Genomic DNA, 27,330 nt, shown 5'->3' on the forward strand with positions numbered 1-27,330 from the left:
GTTTCTAAAGGAAAGTGAAAAAACATGGCTAGGGCTATTCAAAATATACAGCAAGTGCATACAGATACTTTAAAATGTCTACCATTAGTTAGTTCCTCTTTTTAAAAGTAAATACGTAAGTATAAAAGTGAAGAAATTTAGGCTAAATATCCCCAGACCCTCACTCATTTTCCAGATTCACTTACCCGCCTTCCCATTAAAAGTTTGGGCTCACATATTCATATTCCTTCTCTCCTAAGGCTTATTACAAGGTAATTTTACATAAACAACCTAGATGGTGAGGGGCGGGAAGGGCTGGCGAAAATGCCTCACTCCCCCCACATATCATCTTTCATACTTAACCGAAGCATTTTATCCCAACCACTCCCCCCTCTCCCTTTGCCAATTGACCTTAACCAAATTTTATTTTACTTGGATAATATCTCAGAGGGCTTATTACATCTGAATTTTACATGAATCACTGAGCATGAAGGAAAGGAAAATCATTCCTCACACCTTGTTTTATATGCGTCTTTTTTGTGAGAATTAAAACATAAGATGTTTGCATTTTAAGAGATAGTTTTGATATTTATAAAAAAAATTTGTATAGTTTTTTAATAGGATTTATATTTCAAAAACATAAGTTATTAGTCATGTTTTTATAGAAATAGCTTAGGTATATGAAAGTTATTAGTACTTTTTTGAAATTTATTTCACTGCAACAAGAATACACACTAAAAAATTAAGATTAATATCAATTTGATATTAAAATGTAATCATAATCACAAAAAAAGTTACTTAGGCATTAATTACTGTGTGCATCTTTAAATTCCTTAACTCATCCTGCAAAACTAAATGTTTTTTAAGTCAAATTTATTTATTTTATAAGTCCAATAATTTTTTGGGGTAACATATGAAAATATAATGAACGAAATATATATTTTTTATTTTACAAAGTAATAATACAAGTTTTTACTTTAAAAGATACACTAGTTTCCATACATTTTCCACCTGCCTTGGTTGGTTTCCCAGCTAAGTGCCACCGAAGCCGCTAGATGGCGCCAGACCCAGCCACCCCCGATTTTAGACCATTATCTCCGAACAGCCACTTGTTTTTCCCCGATCTGCGCATGAGCGAACACCGGGAACTCTCTCGCGTCTATTTTCCAATTTCTCCCCCTGTGGTCAAGCCAAAAAGAGAGTATAACGACAAGACCCACCACAAGAAGTCAGGGAAACCCATTCGTTCCGTGAGAATTTTCAGCTCGCCATTCAATTTCCCGTTTGCCGTGCTTTCACAAGTGAAAAATCGTAGCCACTCTGCTGCACCAGTAGAAAAAACTCACTAAAACTATATAAAACCGAACAACAAATAGTAAAAAAAACAAAATCAGGAAGATAATTCCAAATAGAAAAGTCAGAAAGTAGTGCGAAAAACGTTTGCATAACCTGAGGCGTGAAAAGTGCGAGCAATCTGCAAAAGATTTTTCCAGCAAAAGCAAGCCGTTTGGTTTTCAAGGACCCCCGTGTGGGTGTACTGGCAGGTACTCGCTGTGTATCTGTGTGCGGCTCAAGTGCAATTATAAATGGCGTAATTTGTGCGCCGTTTCGGCCGTGTCATGAACATAGCCGCACTGCATCCTGAAGCGGACCTTTTCTACTCAAGGATCACGACGACTTCCCGGGCGGAGTCGAGCAAACGGACGGAGGCTCGCCGGAAAAGCGAGTTCCCCTGCCGACGACCTGCAAAATGGATGAATGCGACAACCCCGTCGTCGTTTCGATAGAGAAATTCACATCGCAGCAGCTAAACGAGGGGGTCGCCGAGCCGAGCGCGGAAAATTCCGATCAGGAGCACCAAATAAGTCACAAAGAGCCGAACATCGATGATAGGGAAGCGCTCCTAGAGCAGGACCTTCGGAAATTAGCAGTCGAGGAGGACGCAGCAGTCGACGCGGAAGTCGAGGCAGTCATAATGGTACCACTTGAAATATGTATCTTAGGGATGCAACTTGTAGATAACTTTGGCTTTCAGAAATGTAGATACATTGAGTGCATCTTGCTTTTTTAAAGTTCCGTATTTCCTATCTCGCAAATTTGACTTAAGGATATTAAAACATTTTTTAGACACCATAGATCATCACTTTATTATCATCATCATAATTTTATAAAAATAGATGTGCCGTTAAAGTGGGTTTCTTTTAGATTGATAAATTGTGAAATATTTAGTTATATTGCGTTACTTACGAAGAAATCAAAAACCTGTACATATTTTCCGTGCCTTAAACTATCAAAACATGTCGCTTACTATACTATATATACCCCACCATATTGATAGTTATCATGATTCGGTGAAAAGTATCTCGCAAATAGTTATTGTTCGTAGAACCGAGTGACTCATGTAGTTAGCTAATAGCCATGTATTCTATTGTATGTTGTCTCTTGCCAGGGAAGTCCTCGAGGCTTCTTTGTTTCCGTGCGCCTCTCATCTGTGCTGACCCGATTTGCAAATGTGTTTCGCTTTCATCCTAATCGCTTTCCCCACCCTTTCACCCACTTTCTACCGTTTTAGGGGCAGGCGGAGAGCAAGAAGCAGGGCAGCAAGTCAAGTCGCCGCCACCACAATGGCAACGGCAATAGTAATGGCAATCCCTCGGAGGCGATGGATCCGAATCAGACGGTGCACACCAAAGGCACCGCCATGTCCTTTGGCTTCCGCAAAAAGCTCAATGGGACGCCCAAGAAGTTCAAGAAACTCCTGGAAGGAAACGGCGACAAAAGCGCAACTCGCACAGACACAAAGGACGACAATGGGAATGCAGGTGAGTCGAGGAATTGCTGTTTTTGGGGAGGTGATAAAAAGGTTATATTTGCTAGAAAACTGGGTATATGATATGGTAAAAGTCAAAACATATCATATACATGAATCCAATAATCTAATTTCTATATATAAAATGTATATTATTTAAACTAAAGTCTGATTAAAAATATTTCACAGTTTTGATTAAGGTCTATAAAGGTCAAATAAAAACTTGGAAATATAATAAATAAAAAATTAAATTAAATATGAAACAATATTATATCTTTATTGACTTTAACACATATCAAGAGGGAGTCTATTTCATTATGAAAGTACCTAAGAACTCTAAAATATTGTTGTAAAATGTGGAATAATAATAGTTTTTGAAGGGATATAAAAAGACCAAAATTATACAAATAAATTATATACATAACTATAACATTTAAAATGGAAGTATTGATATTTTAAGATTTCAAGCTTATTTTTTGGGTCCGGATTTTATTTATTTATATAGAGTGCAATGGCTTTATATGCCTCGTCAAAATGGCAATATTTGACAAAGTGCTATTGCTTTTTAATTTGGCGACAATTTGGCCCATTTAACAATGAGTTGACATGCCAACAATTCATTGGAATCGTCCTATTCCTATTCCTATTCCCATACCCATTCTCATTCTCATTTTCACTATTTTCCCGGACAGCAACTCCCATTCACTTTGAGAAAGTAGGCGCCGCCGCTGCCCAGAAGACTGGGACTTTGGTGGCAGGTGCGGCCGGTGGACGTTTCGGCTACCGTGGGGCGGTGCCACGCCCCGCTTCTGCGGGCCTAACTGCGCCCAGCGAAGAATCCGAATCGGAATCGACGGCCAATGCCCAGAACAACAACAACAATCAGAACAATAATAGTCGTGGAGCGGGAAATGGTCCGGTATTGGTGAGCAATTGTGAGTATCAAACTGAAAACTTCCCCATTTCGGCCTCCAATAAAACTCCCTTTCGATTTTCCCGCAGTGAAACGTCGCTCCAAGAGCGCACACGCGGGACGATCCGGCGATGGGGATCCCAAAATAGCCCAGCCCAAAACGCTGACGTTCAACCTGAACCAGAACACCACCATCGAGTACCAGCGGCGGCAGTTCTTCGGCGAGATAGCGGACGAAACGTCGGGTTCCGGATTGGGATCGGGATCTGGATCTGGTTCGGGATCGGGATCGGGATCGAGGGCCATGCAGCCACGCTATAACTACAACAACCTGGCCAGCATGCATGCCAATGTCATGTGAGTAATCCCAATTCGGAATAAAAGAAGTAATATAATCGGATCTACTCGTATAAAAACATTTATAAGGTATTTGATAATAAACTAGATGAAAATGTTACCGTTTTCTAATGATAACTAGTGGTATAATGAGTACCAATTAAATACTTCTAGGTACTTTTTTCTTTTCTCCCATGTTAAACTATAAGTATTTTTAAAACCTAGAAAGGTGTGAAAACCTACATTTGTTAACCTTTTCATAGTTTAACATGCGACACTTAAAGTAGAAACTAAAGTCTATAAAAATAAAGAAAACAATTTGCCGTATTTATTTTTATACAATCCTTTCATATTGACGTTATAATTTCTAAAGCAATAATTACAAAAATACTTAAAAGTAACATTAACATGTTGATTCCAAAGGAACATTTTATTATTAAAGATTTTATTGTCTACTAAAATAAACTATTTTTAATAGGGGAACCTGAGAATATAATATATTACTGATAAACATATTGATGTGAACCTATGTGAAAATAAGTTTTTTGATATTTATTATACCAGATGTAAAAAATGATTATCATAAAGATACAAGAAACTTTTACAAAAATAGTTTATATTAACTATAATTGACATTAATTTAAACGACTTCCTTGACCTTTCACAGAGTTCGCCCCACACCGCGACCCCCTCCAGCCAGCTATGCCAAGTTCACCCTGCAGACGGTGAGCCTGCCAAGGCCGGAGTACCCGGTGGCCATCAGTTTGACAGCCACCACACCGACCACGCCCAGCAGCAGTGTCCAGTCACCGGTGCCCGCCCATTCGACAGGTGCTCGGGCCAAGGACATCTCCACCAGCTCGCGACAGCATCCTTTGACCTCTGTGCATGTCCAACCGCAGTCGCGTCACCTCGACCAGAAGAGCGTGAAGCAGCTGACAAACAACTCCACGCGACGAGGTTTCTCCGGCAGCCGAGAGATTAGTGCTGATTCGGGAATAGCCAGCATGGACATGGCCATGGACAGCAGTTCGGGCAGCTCAGTGGGTTCCAAGAGAAGTCGCAGCCGGCCCAGGAACCTCAAGATGGTGATGAGTGGCCGGCACACTTTTGAGGTGCGCGATGTCGATGATCCGCCCTCCAGTGAGTCCAACTCCTTTGTGGAACCACTGGCACTTCCCAAGTTACCCACTGATGGGAGTCAGAGTATTCCTCTGCCATTACTGGGGTTAGTACGATCCAATACGGTTTTGAGTCGCGAGAGTTACGAGCGTCGGCAGGCGGAGACCCCAGGATCTCAGGACAACCAGGATCAGCGGGATGGGGAACCAGAAAAGCCGAAGAACAGTGGCTCCGATGAGAGCGAAAGTGTGGACGAGGAGAAGCTCTATCTGGACTCGTCCACCTCCGAGAAGAGTGCCAAAAACCATCATAGTCAATCCTCGGTGGCCTCCACTTGGCTCCTGCAGGCGGGTGAATCTCTGGCCGCCCAGGATTGCAGCAGCATGAGCATGAGCATCAGCAGCGATACCCAGGCACTGGAGAATCCCAGGGATAATGACAAGGAGGAGGACATGTCCCTGGGTCTGGATGAGATCAGTCTGATCAACACCGACATGCAGTTTAGCACAATCTGTAAGTGGTTTCTATTGAATACTAAAGATTCATTTTAATAACTTCCAATCTTCACCAGCTTCGATGACGGAAACTCCACCCAGAGTGGGTCAGGAGCCACTGCTCAATCTCCACCTAGTGGACAATAGGGAGGCGGGCACTTCTCGTCCCCGCTCCTTCAATAATGCTCTGAATGAATCCAAGTTTGCTGAGTTGGCTCTGGCCAGTAGTAGTTGCCTCCTGTTGGATGATGAGACCTCGCCCACGGATAGCTTGGTCAGCAGCACCGAGGATTCGGAGGAGGCAGGTGGAAAGCTGCAAAAGCACAAGCTGAATGAAGAGCGTCAGCAGAAGGATATCGATGACATAGATATAGATGATATATCCCCGATTCTGGAACTCGATCTCGATCCTCCAGGCGGCCGTAGTCCCATTTCCCCGGGCACGCCCACTCATGCCTCCCATTCCCTGTCCTTGGGTTCGGATTGCGGAAATCTTATAGACGATGAGATTGCCGATCAGCCCGCTTTGCTGTGCAACAGTGAAGCCCACGAGGTGGCCACGGATACGCCCACTTTGATGGAAACGCTCACCCACACGCAGACAGGATCGCTGCGATCCTTGAAGAGTCAGTCCAAGGCTCGAACAGCTCTGCAGCAGGCCATCGAGCTGAGCTTAAGGACTCCAGCGGCAGTGCGAAAGGCAGTGATGGATCGAGCCGAATCCTTGGATACCCTATCGCCCTGCGAATCCATCTGCTCCGATGACCTGATGATGGACTTCGATATGAACAGCAGTGTGGACTCAATCGATCACATGGCCCATGCCACGGGACGCAGTCGAAGTGGCTCGGATCTGCACAGGATTGGCCAGGATATTGATCCCATGCAGGCGGAGACCGAGGCGGAACTTCTTTCGGAACTGGAGCGCAAGGGCAGCGATGTGATGAAGGAGCTCAATACCTTGTTAAGAGGAAGGAGGCAGCGCGGAGGACCAAGGGAGAGAATAAGGTGAGTTTCAAAATTCTTTTGTAGTAAACTGATAAAACTGTTATTCCCTGATAGAAGATTTAATATATATTATTCGGAATTTGAGAAAACACTACATTCAGACATGGGGACTATTTAAATTACACAATATGGTATAGTTGCTTATATGGGTGGTACTCAAGAAACCAATCAAACATATATTCCCCTAGGAATTATTAAATAGGTCAAGAGTTCATGCTATAAAACTGCCTTAAGATATGCATTTGTATGGTCTCACGTAACTCGGCATCTCAACTAGCAATCATACTTGAAAAATGCCTTCACGCCCTCTATTTTATCTGTTGAAAGGGATCTCTGGTTTTTGGAACAATTTCCATTACCCTTACCTATCCAAAGCTAATTGAATTGACTGCATTGGATCAGAAAATGCGGTGGCGGTGGTGGCTCTTTGAATCGCCTTTGATTTGGTTTTATTAGCCCTACACTTGGCTGTCGGCCAGCGACTGTTGGAATATTATTAAGTGCATTTTCCCGGCCGTTTTTCCCTGCTCCCCGGCAACCCAATTTCACTTGAGGTGCTGCAAATCAATCAGCAGCCTCTCCCCTTTTTTAGCGCAGCCTTCCTCTCACTTTGGCTGCTAGACAAATTTTAGCCGGCCGGTAGAAGATTACTCAAGTTAGCCCTAGAAAGGCAGCGAATTAGGACTTTGGGGTAATAAACAAAATAATACATAAAGTAACTATAAAATATTTTGAAAACAAATTTAATTTTATTTTAAAATTCATTACATGCAAAAAATCTAGGATCATTAGATCGAAGATACTATAAAGATGATAAGATTAAGAGTATTTGAAAAAGATTTTAGGTTTTTAGGTAAACTAATAACTAAATAGAACGCTTATTTTATTTACATTTTTTTAACCACTCGAATAAAGTGCCTTAAAAATAATGTAAAATGAACTTAAATAAAAATAAAATTAAATATATATTATAATCTCAGTCGTTGAACTGAAGGAAATGAAATGTCTAATCAATTTATCCATGAACAACACTCTCAAAACTTTATTCCTAAACCTCTAAATAGTGGCAATAAAAACCCCCTGCTCACTTTAGTGTTAATGCAAATTGCCAAGCACATCCAGGAATATTCATCAATTGATTTCGCTACCAAAACAAACAGCCAGTGAATCTCACGTGTTGGCTTGTTTGTTTGCTTCTCTGTTCGCCAAAGGGCGCTCTGGGGTTAATCAAATGCAATTTACTTTGGCCAACTCACAGCTTTGGCATGGCACGCCCTTCTCTATCCCCGCTGCTGCCCCGCCCACTTTTATTTTAAGGGTAAATGGAAATGGAAATTGAAATTAGCCCAAAATTAGACAGACATCAGTGGGACAGCCAAAGGGACAGGGACAGGTTGGAAGTCGCAGGTTCGTCTGTGTTTGCCAAAGGTTACTCCATTGGCGAACCCATTGGCGTCTCCATCCATATCCATCCGACATTCCCATTCCCATTACCATTGCAGTTCCCGTTGTCGGTTCCAATTGCCGTGTTTTAGCGCCGGCTACCAGAAAGAGAAGGGGATAGCCATTGGGGGCATGTTTATGGCCCAAAATGCTGCAGCCAGCAACTAAAACAACAACCACTCTGTGTGGGCCTTGTGCATTCTGGGCGAAGCCAAAGCCAAAGACGCGACCAACGGCAACGGCACTTGGCATTTCCAATTGTCTATGCCTCCCACCACCACCTCTCCTTTTCTTTTGCACAGAAAAAATATCATTATTAATATTTGGATATCATTGGATATCACTAAAGAATTCTTGAAAGCCTAAGACCAACGTTTCCTAGTATTCTTCTATAAATAAGACTCTATAATCGCGGTATACCACAGTTTAACTTTCTTGTATGATCCATAAACACATTTTAGGGATTTTGTTATTGAGCATTTAAAGATAGCCTTAACCATTAAATTTATGTTTTTTCAAACCCGAAATATATAACCCTTAAAATTATACGTGAACGTTTTCTTATATCAACTAAGAATATTTCAACCTTAGACCTTATATAAATTTGTATATTTTTATTTCAATAATTGAAATGGTTTTTCCGTTTCTACTTTTCCCTATCCTAAAATAGTTCAAAATATTTTGTACTCAACACGAGTATAGATCTCATAGATCAGATGACATCAGATGACATAGATCAAATGAGACTTATTCTCGTGCTGGGTGCGAGCATAAGGAGTAACACTGTTTTCTCTCTGCCGCCACACGTACAGTGTTATATGTTGTGCCGACCGTTGGTATATTTCTATGATCCCTCTATTTTTTAGAATTTAAACTCATATAAAGACTTATAATAAATCTTTTGGTTTTTTTTCTCTGTGTGGCATTCCCGTCTCTATCTATGGGAGCTCTAGACTGGGTCTTGGCTTTTTGGCCAAATCGTGGTCGTAGTTAAGATAACATTTTGACTTTGGCCGGAGACTTGATGGCGAGTGCCGCATTCTTTTGTCATGGCAACGAACTAGCAACAGTCACAACAGCAACAGCAACAGCAACACTAGCAACACTTGCAACAGCAGCGACAGCAACAACAACCGGCAACGGCACGACATCAACATCGATGGAGTCGTTTCTGGCTCTGGCCAAAAGTTGGGAAAAACTTTATTGCTAGGAAAAATCAATTGTCTGCCTCTACATAAAGACGGGTGAATATATATGTGAACCTGTTTCGCAGCCAACAGCCAAATAACTGCAAAATGCCGCTGGCCATGGCTAAATGTGTTGTTGCGGTTTAACCTGTCACTCGATGGATCCAATAGATGCGCCTGCGTCGGGACTTTGGCTTTCCTTTTTTCTTTTTTTTTTGTCTTTTTTACTTAAGCCAAGATTGTGGCCAACATTAGAAGGCCAATCTGGAAAGAGCCAGCTGCAGATACTTTGTAAAACCACCAGTCACATGCAAAACCGCACTTGTGGATTAACCTTGAGACTGGCTTCGGCCGCCTGGCCAGTGAATGAGTCATATATACATATAATAATGGCCAGGCCCCCCCCCCCCCCTCCTCCCCTTTCTCAGACAAAGTGCTGAATAAGCCCACTCAATCTGAGTTATTATTGCCTCTCAGTTAACCCGCTCACGCGGATGCAACAAAAGCCGCATTGTGATCCCCATCTCGGCATTCCGGCTGCATAAATATTATGGCTGTTGCTCTTGTCTGCACCAACAAGAGATGTGCCTTTCTTTCATTTTGGTTTCTGTTCAGCCAGCATCGTCTAACGGCTCTGCCACACACTCTGAGAACGTTAACAAAAGCGGCCCAGACCCACACGGCCAACTCTTTCGACCCACCAGCAACATTCTTACCACTGCTTGCCGTTCATGTTGCTCGTGTGAGCGGTGTTGCTGCTGCTGATGTTGCTGTTGCTGCCGGGAACGGTGGAGAAGCGAAACATTGGTAACAACAGCAACCAATTACAGTGGGTCTATGGTTATTGAAATATTTACGTTCAGAGAAATTAAAAAACAAATTAGAGTGTTCTATTTCTTAATTCTTGTCTTAAGATCTGTACTCTTTTTTAAAACATTTTTTTTCACTTATTGGTTAAGATGTTTGCCAGTTTCAGAAAAAATCTAACTGGTATTCGTTCAAAATTAAAAGTAATCCACAAAAATACACTATTTAACTGAAATATTATTGTTCTTTTTGTCCTTTTTTTTAATGCATTATTGTCTATAAAAGTAATAGTTAACTGCGTTCAAAAACATTCATTCTTAAGCGCTTTCTATTTTTATAAAAATTTTGTTATTTGATTATATTATTTATAAAAGCTTTTTATTTGTATAGAAATTCATAGGTAATTTCAAAAGCTGTGGATAGGAGGCATATCATTCCTGAAAACTTTTAATTTTTATTTAATTTTAAAATAAGCAAACAAAATCACAGCATTAGTCTAATCCACGAACTTAGGATCAAAAAATATTCCAATTTTATCCTTTAATCAGTTATCCCCCAAGGTAAATTTGTTATCCCCGATCAGCGCTTAGCACACCACTGTCATGTTCCATTACCATATCATACCACTCCATCAGCACTCCAACTTCGATTTCGGCTCCAGTATTAAACAAGATCTCAAAGCGTGCGGTTCGGTTTATGAGTGCTGTGCGTTTAGCTCCCCGATATAATAACAAATTATATTCGTAATCCAATATCATTCCATCAGCAATATCGGTTTAAAGAGCGATGCCAATAAAGGCAATTGTAGATTGCTAAATTGCTCAAGAGCCGATGTTCAAAAACCGCGTGGGAGCTATTGCGTAGTCCAATAAAATTGCGTTGTTAACAACCGAAACAAAATATAAAACCAAAATAATCAAAAGCAAGAGCCAGTGACCGCAGGCAGTCGTCGCCTCCAGTGATACGCACTGTTGCCTCTTCCATGCCACAGATACAGATACTATTTGCCCATCCAAAGCTTCAGATTCGGATACAGATACAGATACATATAGGCGGTCCAACGCCGACGCCATCGAAACACCAGCTTTCATAACAAAAGACACGCCGCGGGGCACAAGTGTCAATGAAACGAGCGTTTTGCCTGGGATACATTTCGCATTTGGCCTAGACCCGCAGATTCGAGTGAGTAGAAGAAGTACGGTGGGACTTCTATAAAATGAATATTCAAAATTATCTTCTTTATCTCATAAAGAAAATAACATGGCATTTTATGTGCCTCACTCATGAAAATTGGTCTCCAATTCTGTCATTTATCTTCATTATCTTTTAAATGATTTTATTACCATTCATAAAAAATTCTATGTACTATTTGATAAGAAACACTTAAGAAAATGTATCTGAAGCACCTGTTTTTTTTTGGTAAATCATTTTTATTTGATCATACTTAAGACTAAAATTTAAATCGATTTATGGAACGTGGTTCTATTACTATTAGAATAGATAGATATTAATAATATTTTTATAAAAACACTACACTTTTTGTAGTCTTTCCTACATAATACAATTTGTTGATAGTCAAATTTTAAATACAGATAATGTCCTATCTTTCCGAGAATAAATTATGTCACAAGCCCCGGACTGTACTACTGAATTACGACTGTAGTTGAGTTCTTTAGTACATTGCGTATTTACGAAACGGATTGTCGGCGCAATCTGGCAGGGCTAACAAAGGCAGTCAGAAGCTACATAAAGCCCAGAAACCTTAGCCAAGTGGTAGCCAAAGTGGGTGATGATTTCCGCTCTTAGCTTTGCGTAATTCGATATGCAACCGGGGGCAAAAAAAAAAAGAAAGGTAGCAGGGGTAGGCCCAACACAATGGGCTAAAAAGTGTGTCACATGCAAATGCAGGCAACGTTTGGAAAATCTTTTGGAATTTGATGCCATAAACGTAACAATTACAGATATCAGGCACATAAAGAAAGGGGCATCCGGGGGTCGAGGTGCCCCCTTTTATGGCTTTTCAGCCACTTCAAGTTCAGTTGCATTTGCGACGCGTTCAGGTTTTGGTTACGGATACGAGTACGAGTACGGGTTCCCATCTCCATCTCCATCGCCATCGCCATCGCCATGCATAATTCAACAGAATGTTTGCCACACAAACTACCAACATACCATCGAGTGCAAATACAGATACAGATAACTGCTGCTGGCTCTGCTGTTGGCTCTGCCTCTGCCTACCTTCCTATCTACCTGTCTGCCTCGAAAGTGCTCCCCAACTCCGAATTCCCCAGCCCCAAAACACTGTCTCTGGGCATATCCCCATCTTAACCATCGTTGATCATCATCCTTGGCTCACACACTTGAAAAAAAGCTTTACTTTCAACATATCCAAGTTCGAAATTATTCCTATTATCAGGAGGTGAAGTGATCTTAATTTTAAAGAGATAGAAGGACCTATTTCATAATTTTTATAAAATATTTTTTATGACAAAGGTAGCCTAACCTTTAAAATGATATGTACAAAAGTAGATAGAAACCTCCAAAATAATATATAATATAGAATCTAATCCTTTAGAACTTGGAATATTTCTTTTCAATATTATAAGATCAGAATATGACGTGAAATGTTGACCTTTAAGTTTGTGCTTAAGTGCAACTAGGAATATTTGTTTCTAACATTATTGGACCAGTATATGATCTGATCTTAGATCTAGTTTTTCTCTGAGTGGAGGACGTAGAACTCTGGGCATGCGAGATACACACCGGATTCTCATCAGAGGCGGCCGTGTGAGAATGTTGGTTATTTCTTTATTTTTTATGGCCATTACCATTACTTGCGTGGCTTGCAGCTCGCGCCCCCTTCCCGGTGCCTCTAATGAAGCTGCCTTTCCATTTCCACTTCCCCTTCCTATATCTTCCTACACATATGTTTTTAAAGATAGGTACTATACCATATATGTGCAGCCCCCAAAGGTCTCCGACTCAATGACAAATGACGTTTTGCCGCACAAATTGATAAGTACCGTTGGGAAGTGAAGTTCGAGTAGTGCATGTCAACGCCTCAACTCCATGGATCGCAATATGATTATGATTACTTGTCATTGTTGGTAGTTGACTGTTAACTGTTGTGTGCTGTGTGTTGCAGCTGCAGCCAAACCAAGTGAGCCAAGTTAGCGACAGTTGCCGTTGGCAGTGGCGCGTGTGGAGTCACAAATGAGACACATTTGTACTAAATGTGTAGAAAGGTAGCTGAGAAGCAGGTGCGTAGCCACGGGGCAAACTTCAGGGGCTCTTTGTTTACTTTTCGGAAAAGCTTATCATCGGAAATAAAAAAACGATGTGCTTAAACCCTCATCACGTAACATAATAAACACGAAGTCATTTTACTGACATATCTAGATCTTATTTCAAAATTTCGTGGTAAATAGGTCTCTATGGCACTTACATTTATTTAAGAGGGTTAAAGAGACTATTAGATAAACATGTTAAAAATAATATATTTATGTTTAAATATAAGAAAACAATTTTTTAAATGATTAAAGCTTTCAAATGTAATAAATCATATAGATCATTAAATATTTTATGATATTCAGTAATGCTGATAAAGGCCCTATTTTCAAAGGTGATAAATTCCAACATTTTTCCTGTTAGCCAAGTTTCCATAGATCCTGCGTGATATTTCCAATCCATTTATATACTTTGACTCATTTTCATATTTAAGGAATGACAATATCTCAGAGTGAATCACGGAAATAGTAATGCATAAATCTAAAGCTCCCCCCTTTCTACTCCCATGCTGATATTGCCATATATGTATATAGATATAAATCCATTTGCTGCACTTGTTGCAATGACAGGCATTTTGTCGTCTGACAATCGGTTTGTTTTTTGTTTAGAGTACGAAATATCCGGCATTACCGCCTGCCGAGTTTCACTGAATTGAGTTGTGCAAAGTACTCGCATTGTTTTGATTTCGGCGGATCTCTTCGGGCCTGGTTTCTGCATTCATATTCATAGTACAAAAACCGCATAAAGTTGGCGTGCGAAACTCACTAACATGTGGAATTTTGCCAGCTGAATGGTTGTGTGTGGGATTTGGGAAAGTGTATTTTGTGTTTTATGGTTTGGACATAATGTTCACTTTAATTGCTTTTTGTTTGGAAACAGTCGAGTGAATCCATTTGAACTTTTGGCTTCGGTTTGGTTGTTTTGCGAATCACCCAAATTGGTTAATTATAAGTTAATCAGTATGGGTTTTTAATTATAATAAGAAAACATGATGTTTAATTAACTGTTTAATATGAATTTATCTTATAAATAAGGTGGAAATGGGCAAAAATAATATAGAAATAATGTTATCCGTTCAAAAATTAAAGGATCATGTATTATAATTTAAAAGTCGATTATGAAAAAATAATTTAAAGGCAGGTTTCTTATCAGTTAAACCATCTAAATTGGAAAGTAAACAAAATTACCTAAACTACTCAAGAAATAAATCAATTTCTATCAGCATCTCCGATCTTTCATACCATCCCAGCAGGGAATCTATTATTAATTAAAATGAAAGAGTGCTGAGAACCTTTATAACGCCGAGTTGCTAACGGTGAAAATAGAAGGGGACCCCGGAACAATACAACATATTTTCGTACTTTCATCGCCGCTCCAGATGAGCTGAAAATTGTTCACAGTCCATTTCGTGCGATTCGCGATCATCTTAATGCGGCCATAAACAAAGTTCGCAGATTCAAATATTCAAATTGCCGCCGTGCCAGTTCCCTGGGGCCAATTTACTCTTGGAACTTACCATCTGAACTCAGATAATTAACTTCACCAGAGGAAAGTCTCACAAAATCCGTGAGATGCTCGCATTAATTTCTTTGTCGTAATGGATCCACTAACCGAAATATCGCTATAATTGCGGGTATTATAGAAGACCCGAAATCCATTAGGCATTAACCTTTTGGATACAACCATGAATAATCGAATGAGCTAACTATCTTTGAATGATTTTTTCCTTTTGTTTGCTTTTCAAACGATTTTCAACAGTTTGTTTTGAATTATGGCGTAAAATTTTGAACACTGCGCATGTGTAAGAGCCCTCCTCCTCCTCCTCTTCCCTCTTTATAGCCCCCTGCATTTTTGGGTGACTGCAACACGCAACAGTTGACTTTCACCAACCAGCTGAAAGGCAGCCGCGTCTGTGGATTTATTTCCAGCATTCATGTCGTGCAGGTTACCTGTCCCGCCACCTGACCCCTCATTCTTCCCATTCTGCTCACCTATCTTAATTGCCCATTGACAACCGCCGGTCGGGGCTGCTCTGGCCAGCCCTAATCAATGGCATTTCACTTTCATTGCGAACGCGTTAATTGAAGCTGGCTAAATAATTGCAAAACTCACCCCTACACTTGGCAAATTAAAATATTTTAACTTATATATCAGATGTATTCCAATAATATTAAAATCCATACATTTTATGGTCTATTTTTATGTCACTTGTCCTTAAACTCAAAAACTGAGAACGAAAAAAAGACTAGATCATATAAGCCCAATTAAAATATTCGCCTTCTCAATTAGAAAGGAGAAAACGTTCTTGAAATCGAGATGAAAGTATTCTCGAATGATACTAAAATATAGATTAAAGAATGTCTTAAGTTTGCTTTTGGGTGAATTTGGGATGAAATGGAACTTGGTTTACTTTTGAATTCGAAGAAAGACTTTTTTCTGAGTGTAACTGCCACATAAGATTTTGTTATAATAAAATCAATAGCAAACTTAAAAGAAGTCATAATAGCTTCTTCCAAGAATTTCTTTTGAAGTATTTTTAATATATTTCTTTTGTTTAACAATATTACCCACAAATTCGCTAAGTGTAGTGGGGTCGCACAACATTTTTCTCCAAAGTCTCCACACAGCTGTTGGTGGTCTGCGCATGACGCGATTGTGTCATTCTTGCAGAGCCACAACATGGAGCACTAGGGTCCAGGCAACGACCCAAAATAAATTCGATTTGTCAGCTTAAGGCGATGTCGGAGGCGAGTTCCGCCAGCAAATCTCCGCCCAGTGGAGTGCGAAGAGTCCGAACTGACTTGAAGACGTCGGAGAATAGATTCCTGGGGAGTAGCCAGCGAACCAGCTCACCGATGACCATCAAACAGCGGCATATCCATTACCACTATGCGACCTATATGGCCAGCAGTGCGCCACAGGCCAACGAAACATATCACAGGCACTCTTGGATATTTATATTTAATTATGAATATATTTCTACTTGTATGTTAATTAATTTGTAATTCTTTTCCAGCGCCCAGTTGCCCGCCCGTGCCACCAGATTGCTGAACCGCTCGCGTCTCCAGGACCAACAGCTCACCGGCAACGATTCGGACAATAGCTTGAGGTCCACCCGCAGTGGAGGAGCTTCGGCAGCGGCTGCTGCCCGGAAGAGAAGCACGGCCAACTCAAGGACATCGTCCGGCTCCACGGCCAGTCTGCCCCGCCAGCGTCACCTGCAGCAGCAGCACCTGGGCTTGGGATTGGGTGGCGGAGCAGGAGGAGGAGGAGCTACTGCATCCGGATCATCCGGCCACAGGTGCGGGGGCGAGCTGCACAGCTCGTCGGACGATCTGATGTTGTATGACAAGTCCTTCCGCAATGCCATGATCCAGGATGTGTTGCAGTTCAAGAAGCAGCTGCTGCGACTGCGACGAATACTCCAGGAGGTAAGAGGTGGCTCAAAATAAGGGAATACGCCATATGGGTATCATATTTTACTGCAAATAGAAATCGAATATACATATGTTTTATTTCTATAAAAATGTAATTGGTATTTAACAACGTTTAAATACTTATTTTATTTTCTATGAATTTCATTGAACTTAGCTAAATAGGAATTAAGAAATATAGTTTTATAGAAACTAAGAAATTTAATATAATTTGTACATACGTACGTTATTTTTTGGGAACATATTTCAGGGATCGTAAATAAGATTTTTTGAAATTTTGTTTCTTACCAATCATACACATTTACAAATGCTTATGGGCAAATGAGTTTTTTTATTAAGACTGTTATTAAAGTATCAAGTAACTCTTATTTATACTCCATGATATTGATAAATAATGACATTTTATAAAAACCAAACCACTTTATCAGATCAGATTTGATTTCCGACTGTTTTATATCCTGAAAACGGGACTATCGTATTTTTTATACTCCGTAAATTGAATTTTGGTCTTAAAACTCTAAGATATAAAGCCTTTTTTATTATGCTGAAATTACTTTTTTAAGTGCAATAGTTTTTCCTTTCCTTACATTTCCATGGCATACCACCCATCACTCACACTCACAATCACCATTCACTTGCACAATTCCCAGGAGCCAGATTTTGATTTAAAGCGGGTACGTCGCCGTCTTTCGTTTGAGTTTATTTATTTATTTGTGCCCAAGGAAATATCTGTAGGAGTTGTTGATGAATGGAAAGTAACCTACTGGTTTTTATTACCCATCCGCAGACGGAAACGCTCAATCCATTCGAGAACGACAACGTTCAGCTGTTCGCCGCCTGCGGATTGGATAGCAAGCAGCTGAATGACATCGATCTGGCCAGCCTGACCTCATCGACGACGGAGGACCCGCTCCAGGAGCTATCGGATCTACGTAGACAGGTGGTTTACCTTCAGGTATTTGCACGTTTTTTGCATTTCGTTTGCTCGTAAGCCGGGAGAACACAGAAACTGGGTCTCAACCTAAACCGAACTAACTATTCGGAGCAGGACAAGTCTTTTCTATCGCATTTTTACTCTCGCTGTTGTTTCTTAATGTTTATTAGATACATGGAATTTTACTCTATGTAGCCTAGCATGTAATATATCCAATCATGAAGAATACTTTACCTATGCTTATTGTAAATCTATCGTTGAAAACAAAATATATTCATTTTATATAAATACATGTGTTGATATGTATTATATCAAGAGTTAATTTTGCACTTTGACTTGCCATAGAACACAGATCATACAACAACCCTAAGAACCGATAAAAAAAGATCACTATGAATCAAAAGGGCAGACTATAATCTGTAACAAATTAAAGAAACCCTAGATTCTATGGGTCTTATACAAAATATTTTAGTCCGGTTAATACCTATAGCTTTTATTAATAATTCACTTTTTATAAGAAAAGAAACATGATTTCATCTGCTCCTTTGATAAAACATTTTTAACACACTAACATAATACATAGTTTCAAGAGTTATATTCATATTTAGCTGTTGTGTAAGATCTATGCTTTGATTGAGGAAAAAGAAATGGCTTCCTATATTCGTAAATCAGAAACCGAAGCACTTGTATAAAATAATCAAAGCATGACTGTCTTAAAAATCAAAAACTAAGCCGAGATAGCGTTTTACCCCTATATAGATATGATTTTCACACTCTCTGGCTTAGATATAACCACTAGTGACCTTTCATGGCTCGCTCCACAAGAGTGAACTGACATTTACCGATCTCACTGGTCTCACCATCCAATATCCCCTTGTCCAATCCCCCTCCTCATCCAGGGTCAAGTGGACGATCGTGATCGCACCATCCGCCTGCAGCGTGATCTCATCGAGCAATTGGAGGCCGAGAAGAGGCAGAAGACGGCCAATGGATCTGGCGGGGATCCGGGCAAGGAGCTCATCAGCATGGCCACCCAAACGGAGCGGGTAAGTTGGGCCTTTGGGGCCATGTGTATATAGTATATACATATCTTGCTGATCATATGTGTTTGCACAACATTGACTAACCGAAAGCTATCGACTATTTCAATTCCGATTCCACTTTCACAGACACGACCACTTGCCATTGGTGCGGAGGGTTTGTCCAGGTAGGCAAACTTTCATGTTTGTTTCAATTTCGGCCATATACTTTGTACCCCCCTTACTGCATTATTTACCTGTATTTTTTCCTGCATTTTGTTTATGTGTTTCGGTAATTTTGTGTAATACTTGGTTGTAATTTTGGGGGCTTTTCATCAACCGCAGCTGCGCGGCCGCAAACTAACAAAACTAATACAAAACGATGCCGCCTGTTGCTGCTTGTTAATTTTTATACACTAGGTGGAAAAATTGTATTTTAAGGTTTTTAGCATTAACATAAGATGTTTTTTTCATTTTAACATTATTATATTTTAATTTGGGAATATAAGCCCTATATCTAAATAGAAAATGCATTTTTTATGAACTGATCTTCAGATTCTAAGGTATAAGCAATCTTAATTTAGTTACATAGATTAGAAAAATCCATAATCATTTTGTTGTCTTTTATCAACATAATTTGATTTATTATATTGAAAAAATTTTATTTTGGTCTAATCGCAGCAGTAAATAATTATTTTTAAAAGATAAAGAAGTACCTGGCAGGTTTTAAATTATATAAAACCTTCCAATGTCCATTTATCAAATTTGTTGGTTGTTTTATTTCTATACAGTTAAGTTTTCTGTGTGTAGTTGCTGCTGGCCAGTTGGTGTTGCAAGTTGCAAGTTGCTGGTGGCAGTTGCTGCTGGAATCGGTTTCAGCTGGCTTCACGCTCCGCTGGCATGCAAATCAGTTGGCCACTTTTTGCCGGCTCTTGACGTTAATGGCAGCAAATTGCAATTGGAGCAGTCTAATTAGGGCCGATTCTGCAGTAGCTAGAGCTGAAAGCTGAAATCTGCAACGCCAGCTCTCTTTGGCAGCAGCAACAGGAGGTGGAATTTTCTTTGCCAATCTTTTTAATCGACTAACAATAGACCAGATCTCGCCCCGATTAACCCATCTAAATTTCCTATTTCTTCCACACCCGCCTCTGTAATGCTTCCATGGAATATACACACGATCACACACCTCTTTTTAATCTTTAACAATCCGCCATTTAGACTACAATTTGGGGAGCAACAGGTACTATTTTGTGATTTCATCCTAGCCATCATTGTGCTCTGTGCCATCAATCTTATATGTATACTACACCTAAGCTATAACTGTTTGGATAATTGTAACTCTTGCACTTGAGAAACTAAGTTCCCGAATGCATTTACTGACCTCTAACTAAACGATACCTACATAAGCTTTAATATATCTAATATATCTAAGTTACTAGCTTAGAGCTTAAGAACGTTACTAATTTGTCACTGAAAATTTAACACTGTTTGTGAAACGTTTTAATTGCATGCGGCAATTAAATAGAGTCCCAAGGTAATGCAAACTAAAAAAAATAACCCAGAACACCTCGAGAAGATGGGATGGGTCGAAAGTAAATTAAAACCTTGATGATTCAGATGAGTCATGAATCATAAAACATTCTTATTGGGTGACAGATGCAGCAATTCCGGGTTCTTGGGGATTTTTTTTATACTTATGCGGTTTGAATTCAATTTACAATAGGAGGTTCCTAAAGGTTTAAATCTATAACCAGTAGATTCATAAACCAATGTAAAAGAAATATTCTAAAATATATATTCCAAGATTCAAACTAATCTTTAACTATTAAAAATATTGTGGTATTGAAATTAACTGATATTCCTTCCCATCTTCTCCATAAAACTAATCTTTAATGGCATGGACAAAGCTAATGGTTCCTTTATAGAAACGAATACATTTTCCTGGATCATCCCACTAATCCTCGTTTATCTGTTCGCAGAAGTAAGCCCGAATATACCAGTTATACCACGCACTTTCCGACGCTCCACATGCACGATTCCACGCTGGCAGCCACCACGATAATCCGCCACCACCAGAGCAACCACAACCAGGAGCACAAGCAGCAGGAGAAATCCTGTCCAGCTCTCAGCCAGACCCGCCGGCACACCATAATCTCCACCACGCTGACCAATTATAATCAGCAGCTGGCGGCTGCTTTTCCGGACACCCCAAGACGCTCCTCCATCGGATGGGATACCCCGCCGACCATGCCCAATGGCAATGCCTACAAGCCCGTAAGGATAACCCTCATCGGGGAGGCACTGCCCCTGCAAAATAAGTCATCAACCGGTTCGCTATCCTCGTCAACGTCCTCCTCCTCATCAACATCTTCCCTAGCCCAAAATCCAAACGTGGTCAAAATGCGCTATCCTAATGGCTGTCAGAGTGTTAAGAACGGATCGAGTGCCCATTATCAGCCGTTGTACAACAGCAACAAGATGACAAACCCAACCGTAACTATAGTCTGATCTAGATACCAGTTTTCAGTTATCAAAAAAAAAACATCGTATTTGCCGTCGCAAGTCTTCTGGGAAACGCTCTAAAAACAGAATCCATCAATGTGAAAATAGACCTAGTACAAGTTCTTAATTAATGTAAGCAACATATATATTTGCATCTTAGCCAAGAGCTCTTGAAAAGCAGTTTAGTAAAATATATTTGCTTGTAAGGAATGTACTTTAAATATCTCCATATATGTATGTACGTATATCCATTGCTTCAATATAATGTTAGACTAAATTTAATCGTCTTTTTCTGGCTTAGTTTTGGCTTCCAAATGATATTTTGTTAGCCAGATATATAATATCCGTCAATCTGAGCATTTTCAAGAGCCTCCAATTAAAATACCCATAGGCACAATTCAAAAAACTGTGCATACTCTTCAAATATGTATAATCTAAAATAGATTCTAGATAATTTTTGATTGTTACTTGTTTTCTTTCTAAGTTTTAGTCTAAGTTAGTGAGTTTTCTTGGCTTCATTTTCCTGTAATTTGTATAATATGAGCTATGATAGATGTCTAGACCATAAATCTATAAAATCAAAACATAATATTTTTTCTCCAAGAGCACAATAATCGCGCGTCAAGTAATTAACCGATATTATATAACGTATACTGTATGTAAACCACTATTAAAGAGTTATAGAGAGTACCTATCATAGAGAAAGATAAACAAGTGTGTGTTTGATTTGGAGGCATTTCACAGCTGTTGAGTGGCCGGCCCCTGGTCAAGACCCCATTGATGACGCCCCAAACCGGCTTGGACTTCTATACAGTGAACCCCCGAACTCTCTCCTCTTTGCAAACTTGATTTGCATTTTCATTCGCATTCTGCGTCCGTTCGCGGATCCTCAGTTGAGACCGAACTCTGGAGCAGGAATGTTGCCGACTGCCAATAGGGTTCTGCCGCTTTTTCTGGGGCTCTTCTGCGGGGGATTTCCCTTTCTGAACGGAGCCGATCTCTGCCAGCCCATTGGCTGGCGGAACTTCCAGTGCAACGAGATCGCTTCCCTGCAGGATCTGGTGGACTTGGGTGCGGAGAACTGGCACACCCTCTCTATAAGGAATGTGCAAACGGAACTGGAGGTGGGCTCAGGTAAGTTCTGTTTATACGGAGAGGTGTATCATAAAGGCAGTGATAACATTTTTATCACAATTAGTACTTTGATCGTCAAGGGTAAATTAATTTAAAGCTACATTTTCCATTATAACTTTTAAAAAAATATTGGGAAAAGAGAGAAAAGAGATACCAATATATTATCAAGTTCCCATAAAAGATAACAGAAACAAATTTAATATAATAATCTAATAAGCAAATTTAAAATATAACTATTTAATTATCAACAGACCAAAAAACATTTTTGGGTTTCTAAAAAGTGTTGATACCTTAAGTAGCCACTTCCTATCAAAAAATATTTTTCCCTTAATATATTTATTCTTAAACCGTGTCAAATCCCTTCAGGCGAGAATGCAGATCATTTGGCCAACCTTGTGGAACTGGACTTAACAGCAGCAGCTCTCATAAACCTTCATACCAGCGGCTTTGCCATCCTACCCCATCTGCGGTACCTTAACCTCAGTGGCTGTGGTCTTGTTGACATAAAGGGAACCCACTTTGCGGTTGAGTCAGCCCTCCAGCGGATCGATTTTAGTCACAATCAAATGGAACTTCTGGACCGGGACTTTTTTGGCAACCTGAGGAAGTTGATTTATGCGAACTTTTCGCATAATGCCCTGAAGCAATGCGATCTGCCCCATATGCCGCTGCTCAATCGCCTGGAACTGGGCCACAATCGCCTGGTAAATGCCACTTTTGGGGTCTGTCCACAGATGCAGGAATTGATTTTGAACAACAACCAACTGGCTCAGGTGAGTTGATTATTCACTGGGTATTTTATCTTTTTTAAAACATGATTTAATTTTTTATCGAAAAAGGTATTATGAAATTTTAAATTAATATGGATTGTTGTGTGGGATCAGCCGGAATCCATTGATCATATCACCTTTATTTTGATATCAGTTAACCGCAACGAGCTTTAATATTTACTGTTTGCCCAGTCGGGTTTACATTTCAGATTTTAAATTGATCGTGGTGATCTATGCCTTTTAGCCGGGTTGTAAAATAACAGTTGAATATTTCTTGTTTATACATTAAAACTAACATTATTAATTGAAAAACTCTATATGACAATAGTAAAATTTGAGAGAGAATGAGAGAATTGTTTCTAAATTTAAAGCTGATCAAAATATTTGCAAACATCTTATCCCACACTTCAAAAATAAGTTTGTAAACAACTTTTAATGTTTAATCTGGGGAAAAAACGCGGAACTACAAATGCAAAATATGCCGTGGAATTTAAAAAATCAAATGATAAATTTAAATACTTTTAAATAGGAAAATTAAATCTTAATAAATTTATTTATTTCTCTTTAAATTTGTATTTTATATATGGGTAAACAATTTTCAGATATGTTTTTGAAATGTTTTTAATTGTTTACGTCTTGGTTTCCAACTAAGTTGGATATTATTGAAAAAGGACTTTCTATTAAAAGAAATTCGTTCTTTCAGTTGGATGTGAACGCCTTTCGTGGACTCCATGGTCTTTTGGACCTGCAGCTGAGCGGGAACAGGCTGAACACCATTGGCCAGGAAACCTTTCAGCCACTCTCCCAGCTGCGAATACTTAACCTCTCCCGAAACGCCCTCGATGCACTGCGTCCCAATGTTTTTGGAGCGGTGCAGAACTTTGTGCTGCACCTGCAGCAACTGGATCTGTCCGGAAATCGCATCCGCCTCCTGTTCGACAACCAATTCCGAGTGCTGGCCAGACTACAAATGCTAGATTTATCCCGGAATAGCATAGCCAGCCTAAGTCCCGGTCACTTTGTGGGTTTGGGAGCGCTTCGAAAGCTGTATCTGCAGTATAATGCAATTCTGGAGATAAAGTCGAGTACCTTTGCTGCCCTGCTGAACCTGGACACCTTGGATCTGTCCTACAATAACCTGGAGTTCCTGGAAGAGCAGATCTTCGGAAGCAACACATTGCCACGCATGCGCAGACTCAACTTGAATGGCAATCATATGAAGCACCTTCATCCACTGGCCTTCTCATCGCTACCATTTTTGGAATACCTAAAACTGGGTCACAACGAACTCAAGTCCTTGGATGTGCGAATGTTTGCACCCATGCGCCGCCTTCAGAAGCTGCATTTGGGTCACAACCTGCTGGAGGAGATCAGTCTGGATGTGCTGGAGAGCCTTAGTAGCGTCCAGGAGATCCTGGTGGATAACAATCGTCTCACCTTTCTGTCCAAGGTGAATGTGAGCTTCCCGAACCTGAAACGCGTGGCCATCGAAGGTAATCCCTGGCAGTGTCCTTGTTTCGTTAAGCTGCAACATTGGCTGGCGACCAGGGATGTTGTCTATCTGCGCGATAACACGGGTTACTATAAGGGTGAACGACCCCTTTGCATAGTGACCAATGTGGACTACTGTATCCAAAACCTCCAAGCTGTACGCCGCCTTGGAATCCTAGGCGATTTCCAAGGAGAGCAGGTGGAGGCGGATGCCTTTGAAGACGATGCCAGTGCAGCACAAGACTGATAGGTGTATGGCTGACTTTTAAAACATTACACTAATTTTTAAGATTCTTTGTAATCCTAACAATTCCTCAATAAAAAGGTGCCAAATTGTAAAAACCCTAAAAGATACCGACTTATCATTCCACCTCTTCAGCCTTACGATATGCTACACCACCAAATGGATCCACAAAAAGCCGTCTTAAGTTTAAACAAAACATTTTAAATATAACGCAAAATTGCACAAAAAGATCTTTTCAGACACGGACATTTTGAAGATATATTGGATCGATTTTATCATCTTGCGGGGATATTCATGTTTCCAGCGTCTCGAATGGGTTTTAATTTACAAATTAAACAACTAAAACTCGAATCGTTTAGGCAGACTTGACGCGCAGGGCGAGGGCGCTCAGATCGGCGATGCACTTGTTGAGGGTCTCCTTCTCCTGCTGGGGCGAGATGCTGGCCAGCACGTTGCTGGTGATCCAGTTGACCATGTGCTTCTGGCTAAGACGACGCTCGACATGGCGGCACTCCACCTGGTAGTCGAGACGGCGCTTGACCTCCGAGTAGACATTCATGGCGCGCTCACGGAATGCGGCCTCCAACTGCAATGCAATGTTCTCCTTCTTGGCCTCCATCAGCAGCAGGGCACCATCGGCGCGCCATTGCTCCTTCTTCTCAGCCTCGATGGCATCGGAGAGGACCTTCAGCTCAGCCTCGCGGCCCTCCTTCCACTCGGATTCGATTTTCTGTGGTAAAAATAGGAGTTATTAGTATCGGTTTTTTAAAATTCTTGAAGGTTTCAGATATTGGAATTGTTTGTTAATTTACAACTATATGCTCTTATGAACCTAATTTCTCATTTTCAAGATAAATCTCTGTACTTATCTTTCTTGCTGTGAACGTAAGATTCGTCTTGTGATAAAGGACTAATTGATCCCATTTTGTAGGACTTTTGTTTTTTGTTTAGGAACAACAAACCAATATGATAAGATTTAACTTGATTTCGTTTTGAGTCATTGGAAATGAAAACAAATTTTTAAATCTGGCTTCAAAGTTATTTTCCAGGGTCTATTTAGTCTGTTAAGATGTTTTACTGGGTATTCTTAAGTTGTTGTTTTTAACAATCTACTAACGATAAATTTGACACCCATTGGATTTTTAGGACATTAAGGAATGGTTTCTCATCCATTTGTTATAAATAGGTTTTAAGCTCCATACGTTTTAAAGGGTTCAAAACCTACTTTTAGTCAAATATGAGGACGAAAAGGCGGCCCTAAGTAGGGCATACGTTTTAGTGTTAACTAAAGTTGATCAAGACATATCAGAGACCATTTTCCAAAGGGAGATTCCATTCTTCAAATGTACCTTCTAAGTTCTACTTACATCGATCTCGCCATCAGCCCACTTGGCGATGACTGGGCCGAGCTTCTTGACGGCGATGACGGCCATGATGCCGAGGGACAGCCCGCTGTAGTACTCGTGCTCCATGACGTAGATCTCCTTGGAGCACAGGTAGGTGATCAGGCCCACGCCGAAGGTGTAGGGACCGGTGACGCCAGTCTTGTTGTAGAAGAACTGGAACCACTCCTCGGGCAGGAAGCCCAGACGGACCTTGCCGGGATGCTCGGGGCGCGGGCGGCGCTCGATGGCTCCACCGGGAGCGGCGGCAGCGGCAGCCGTCCGGGTGGCGGCCACCGTCAAGGGGCGCTGGGCTGTAAATGCACATCGCCTCCATTAGTTCTACCATTGATTTGCGAAAATTATGTTTTTTTTTGACGTATACACTGCGAATGGGTGATTACATAAACCACGATGTCCGACGACTTTGCAATGCCGTAACAATTTTCACGGTCATTTGCGGGCGGATTTTCTGGTTACCATTGTTTGTTTAACGCTTGCCGAATATCCAGCCAGCTTTTTGCACGGTTTTTGGGGTTTTACCTGTTAGAAGAGCGGCTCTCGAGAACATTTTCCAGGCAGTTGCGACGAATTTATGCTACTAAATTGACCCGAAGTTGCTAGTTCACAATAGTGACAGGTTAAGACAGCGTTGCCAGATCAGCTGTTGGCTTAGCACTCTGCAACACTGTTTTACAGCACTGGCCAGGGGCACTATTTTTGAATTTCTTTAAAAAATATATTGTTGCTTTATAACTTTTATTTTTATCTTTAACTTTCTTAAACAATTTTCTTTTTGAACTTAACTTTAAAGTTTTTAATGTTAAATAATCGAGTGTTTGGCAGTTTTCACTATTTTGCAAATAAATTACAGTTACAGTTTTAAAACATTAAAGTGTATTTCTAAGTTGTTAAAAAGGATTTTGAATTAAATCTGTTTAGCTATAAGTAGAATAAATTAAATCCATTGTGACAGCCAAATTGTAATATCGTGTAATATGAATTTTAAACTTTATTCTTAGGATTAAAGTAAA

At 40.3% G+C, this 27,330-nt stretch overlaps 3 protein-coding genes across 19 annotated transcripts in view; 2 read left to right on the forward strand and 1 right to left on the reverse strand.

Moving 5' to 3' along the window:
* Nucleotides 1-21,986, forward strand: part of LOC119554106 — a 31,022-nt gene extending 9,036 nt beyond the window's left edge. Inside the window, exons 2-13 of one of the 17 annotated variants that reach the window (XM_037864865.1) lie at nt 2,552-2,801; nt 3,481-3,723; nt 3,791-4,058; nt 4,705-5,672; nt 5,731-6,661; nt 16,403-16,817; nt 17,608-17,775; nt 18,654-18,800; nt 18,924-18,961; nt 19,992-20,013; nt 20,299-20,307; nt 20,753-20,885. In XM_037864865.1, the coding sequence (XP_037720793.1) occupies nt 2,552-2,801; nt 3,481-3,723; nt 3,791-4,058; nt 4,705-5,672; nt 5,731-6,661; nt 16,403-16,817; nt 17,608-17,775; nt 18,654-18,800; nt 18,924-18,961; nt 19,992-20,013; nt 20,299-20,307; nt 20,753-20,758 (3,465 nt within the window). In that variant the 3' untranslated portion in view covers nt 20,759-20,885. Of the gene's footprint in view, nt 1-1,217; nt 1,958-2,551; nt 2,802-3,480; nt 3,724-3,790; nt 4,059-4,704; nt 5,673-5,730; nt 6,662-14,635; nt 15,506-15,928; nt 16,328-16,402; nt 16,818-17,607; nt 17,776-18,653; nt 18,801-18,923; nt 18,962-19,991; nt 20,274-20,298; nt 20,308-20,752 lie in introns of those variants that run through there. The other 16 variants (XM_037864867.1, XM_037864862.1, XM_037864856.1 and 13 more) reach the window with 16 other exon arrangements.
* Nucleotides 21,987-22,156: 170 nt separating this feature from the next.
* On the forward strand, nt 22,157-25,014 carry LOC119554108 (insulin-like growth factor-binding protein complex acid labile subunit). The gene is made up of 3 exons (XM_037864874.1): nt 22,157-22,409; nt 22,776-23,182; nt 23,883-25,014. Exons 1-3 carry the CDS (start codon nt 22,193-22,195, stop codon nt 24,915-24,917), a joined length of 1,659 nt encoding a protein of 552 aa, XP_037720802.1. The 5' UTR covers nt 22,157-22,192; the 3' UTR covers nt 24,918-25,014.
* A 132-nt stretch (nt 25,015-25,146) lies between these two features.
* On the reverse strand, nt 25,147-26,998 carry LOC119554111 (ATP synthase subunit b, mitochondrial). The gene is made up of 3 exons (XM_037864877.1): nt 26,840-26,998; nt 26,282-26,610; nt 25,147-25,644 (listed from the first exon to the last, which is right to left on the reverse strand). The coding sequence occupies exons 1-3, from the start codon at nt 26,865-26,867 to the stop codon at nt 25,270-25,272; spliced, it is 732 nt and encodes a 243-aa protein (XP_037720805.1). The 5' UTR covers nt 26,868-26,998; the 3' UTR covers nt 25,147-25,269.
* Nucleotides 26,999-27,330: the final 332 nt, after the last annotated feature.

The sequence above is a fragment of the Drosophila subpulchrella genome, chromosome 3L (genome assembly GCF_014743375.2).
Source record: "Drosophila subpulchrella strain 33 F10 #4 breed RU33 chromosome 3L, RU_Dsub_v1.1 Primary Assembly, whole genome shotgun sequence".
Lineage (NCBI taxonomy): Eukaryota > Metazoa > Arthropoda > Insecta > Diptera > Drosophilidae > Drosophila > Drosophila subpulchrella.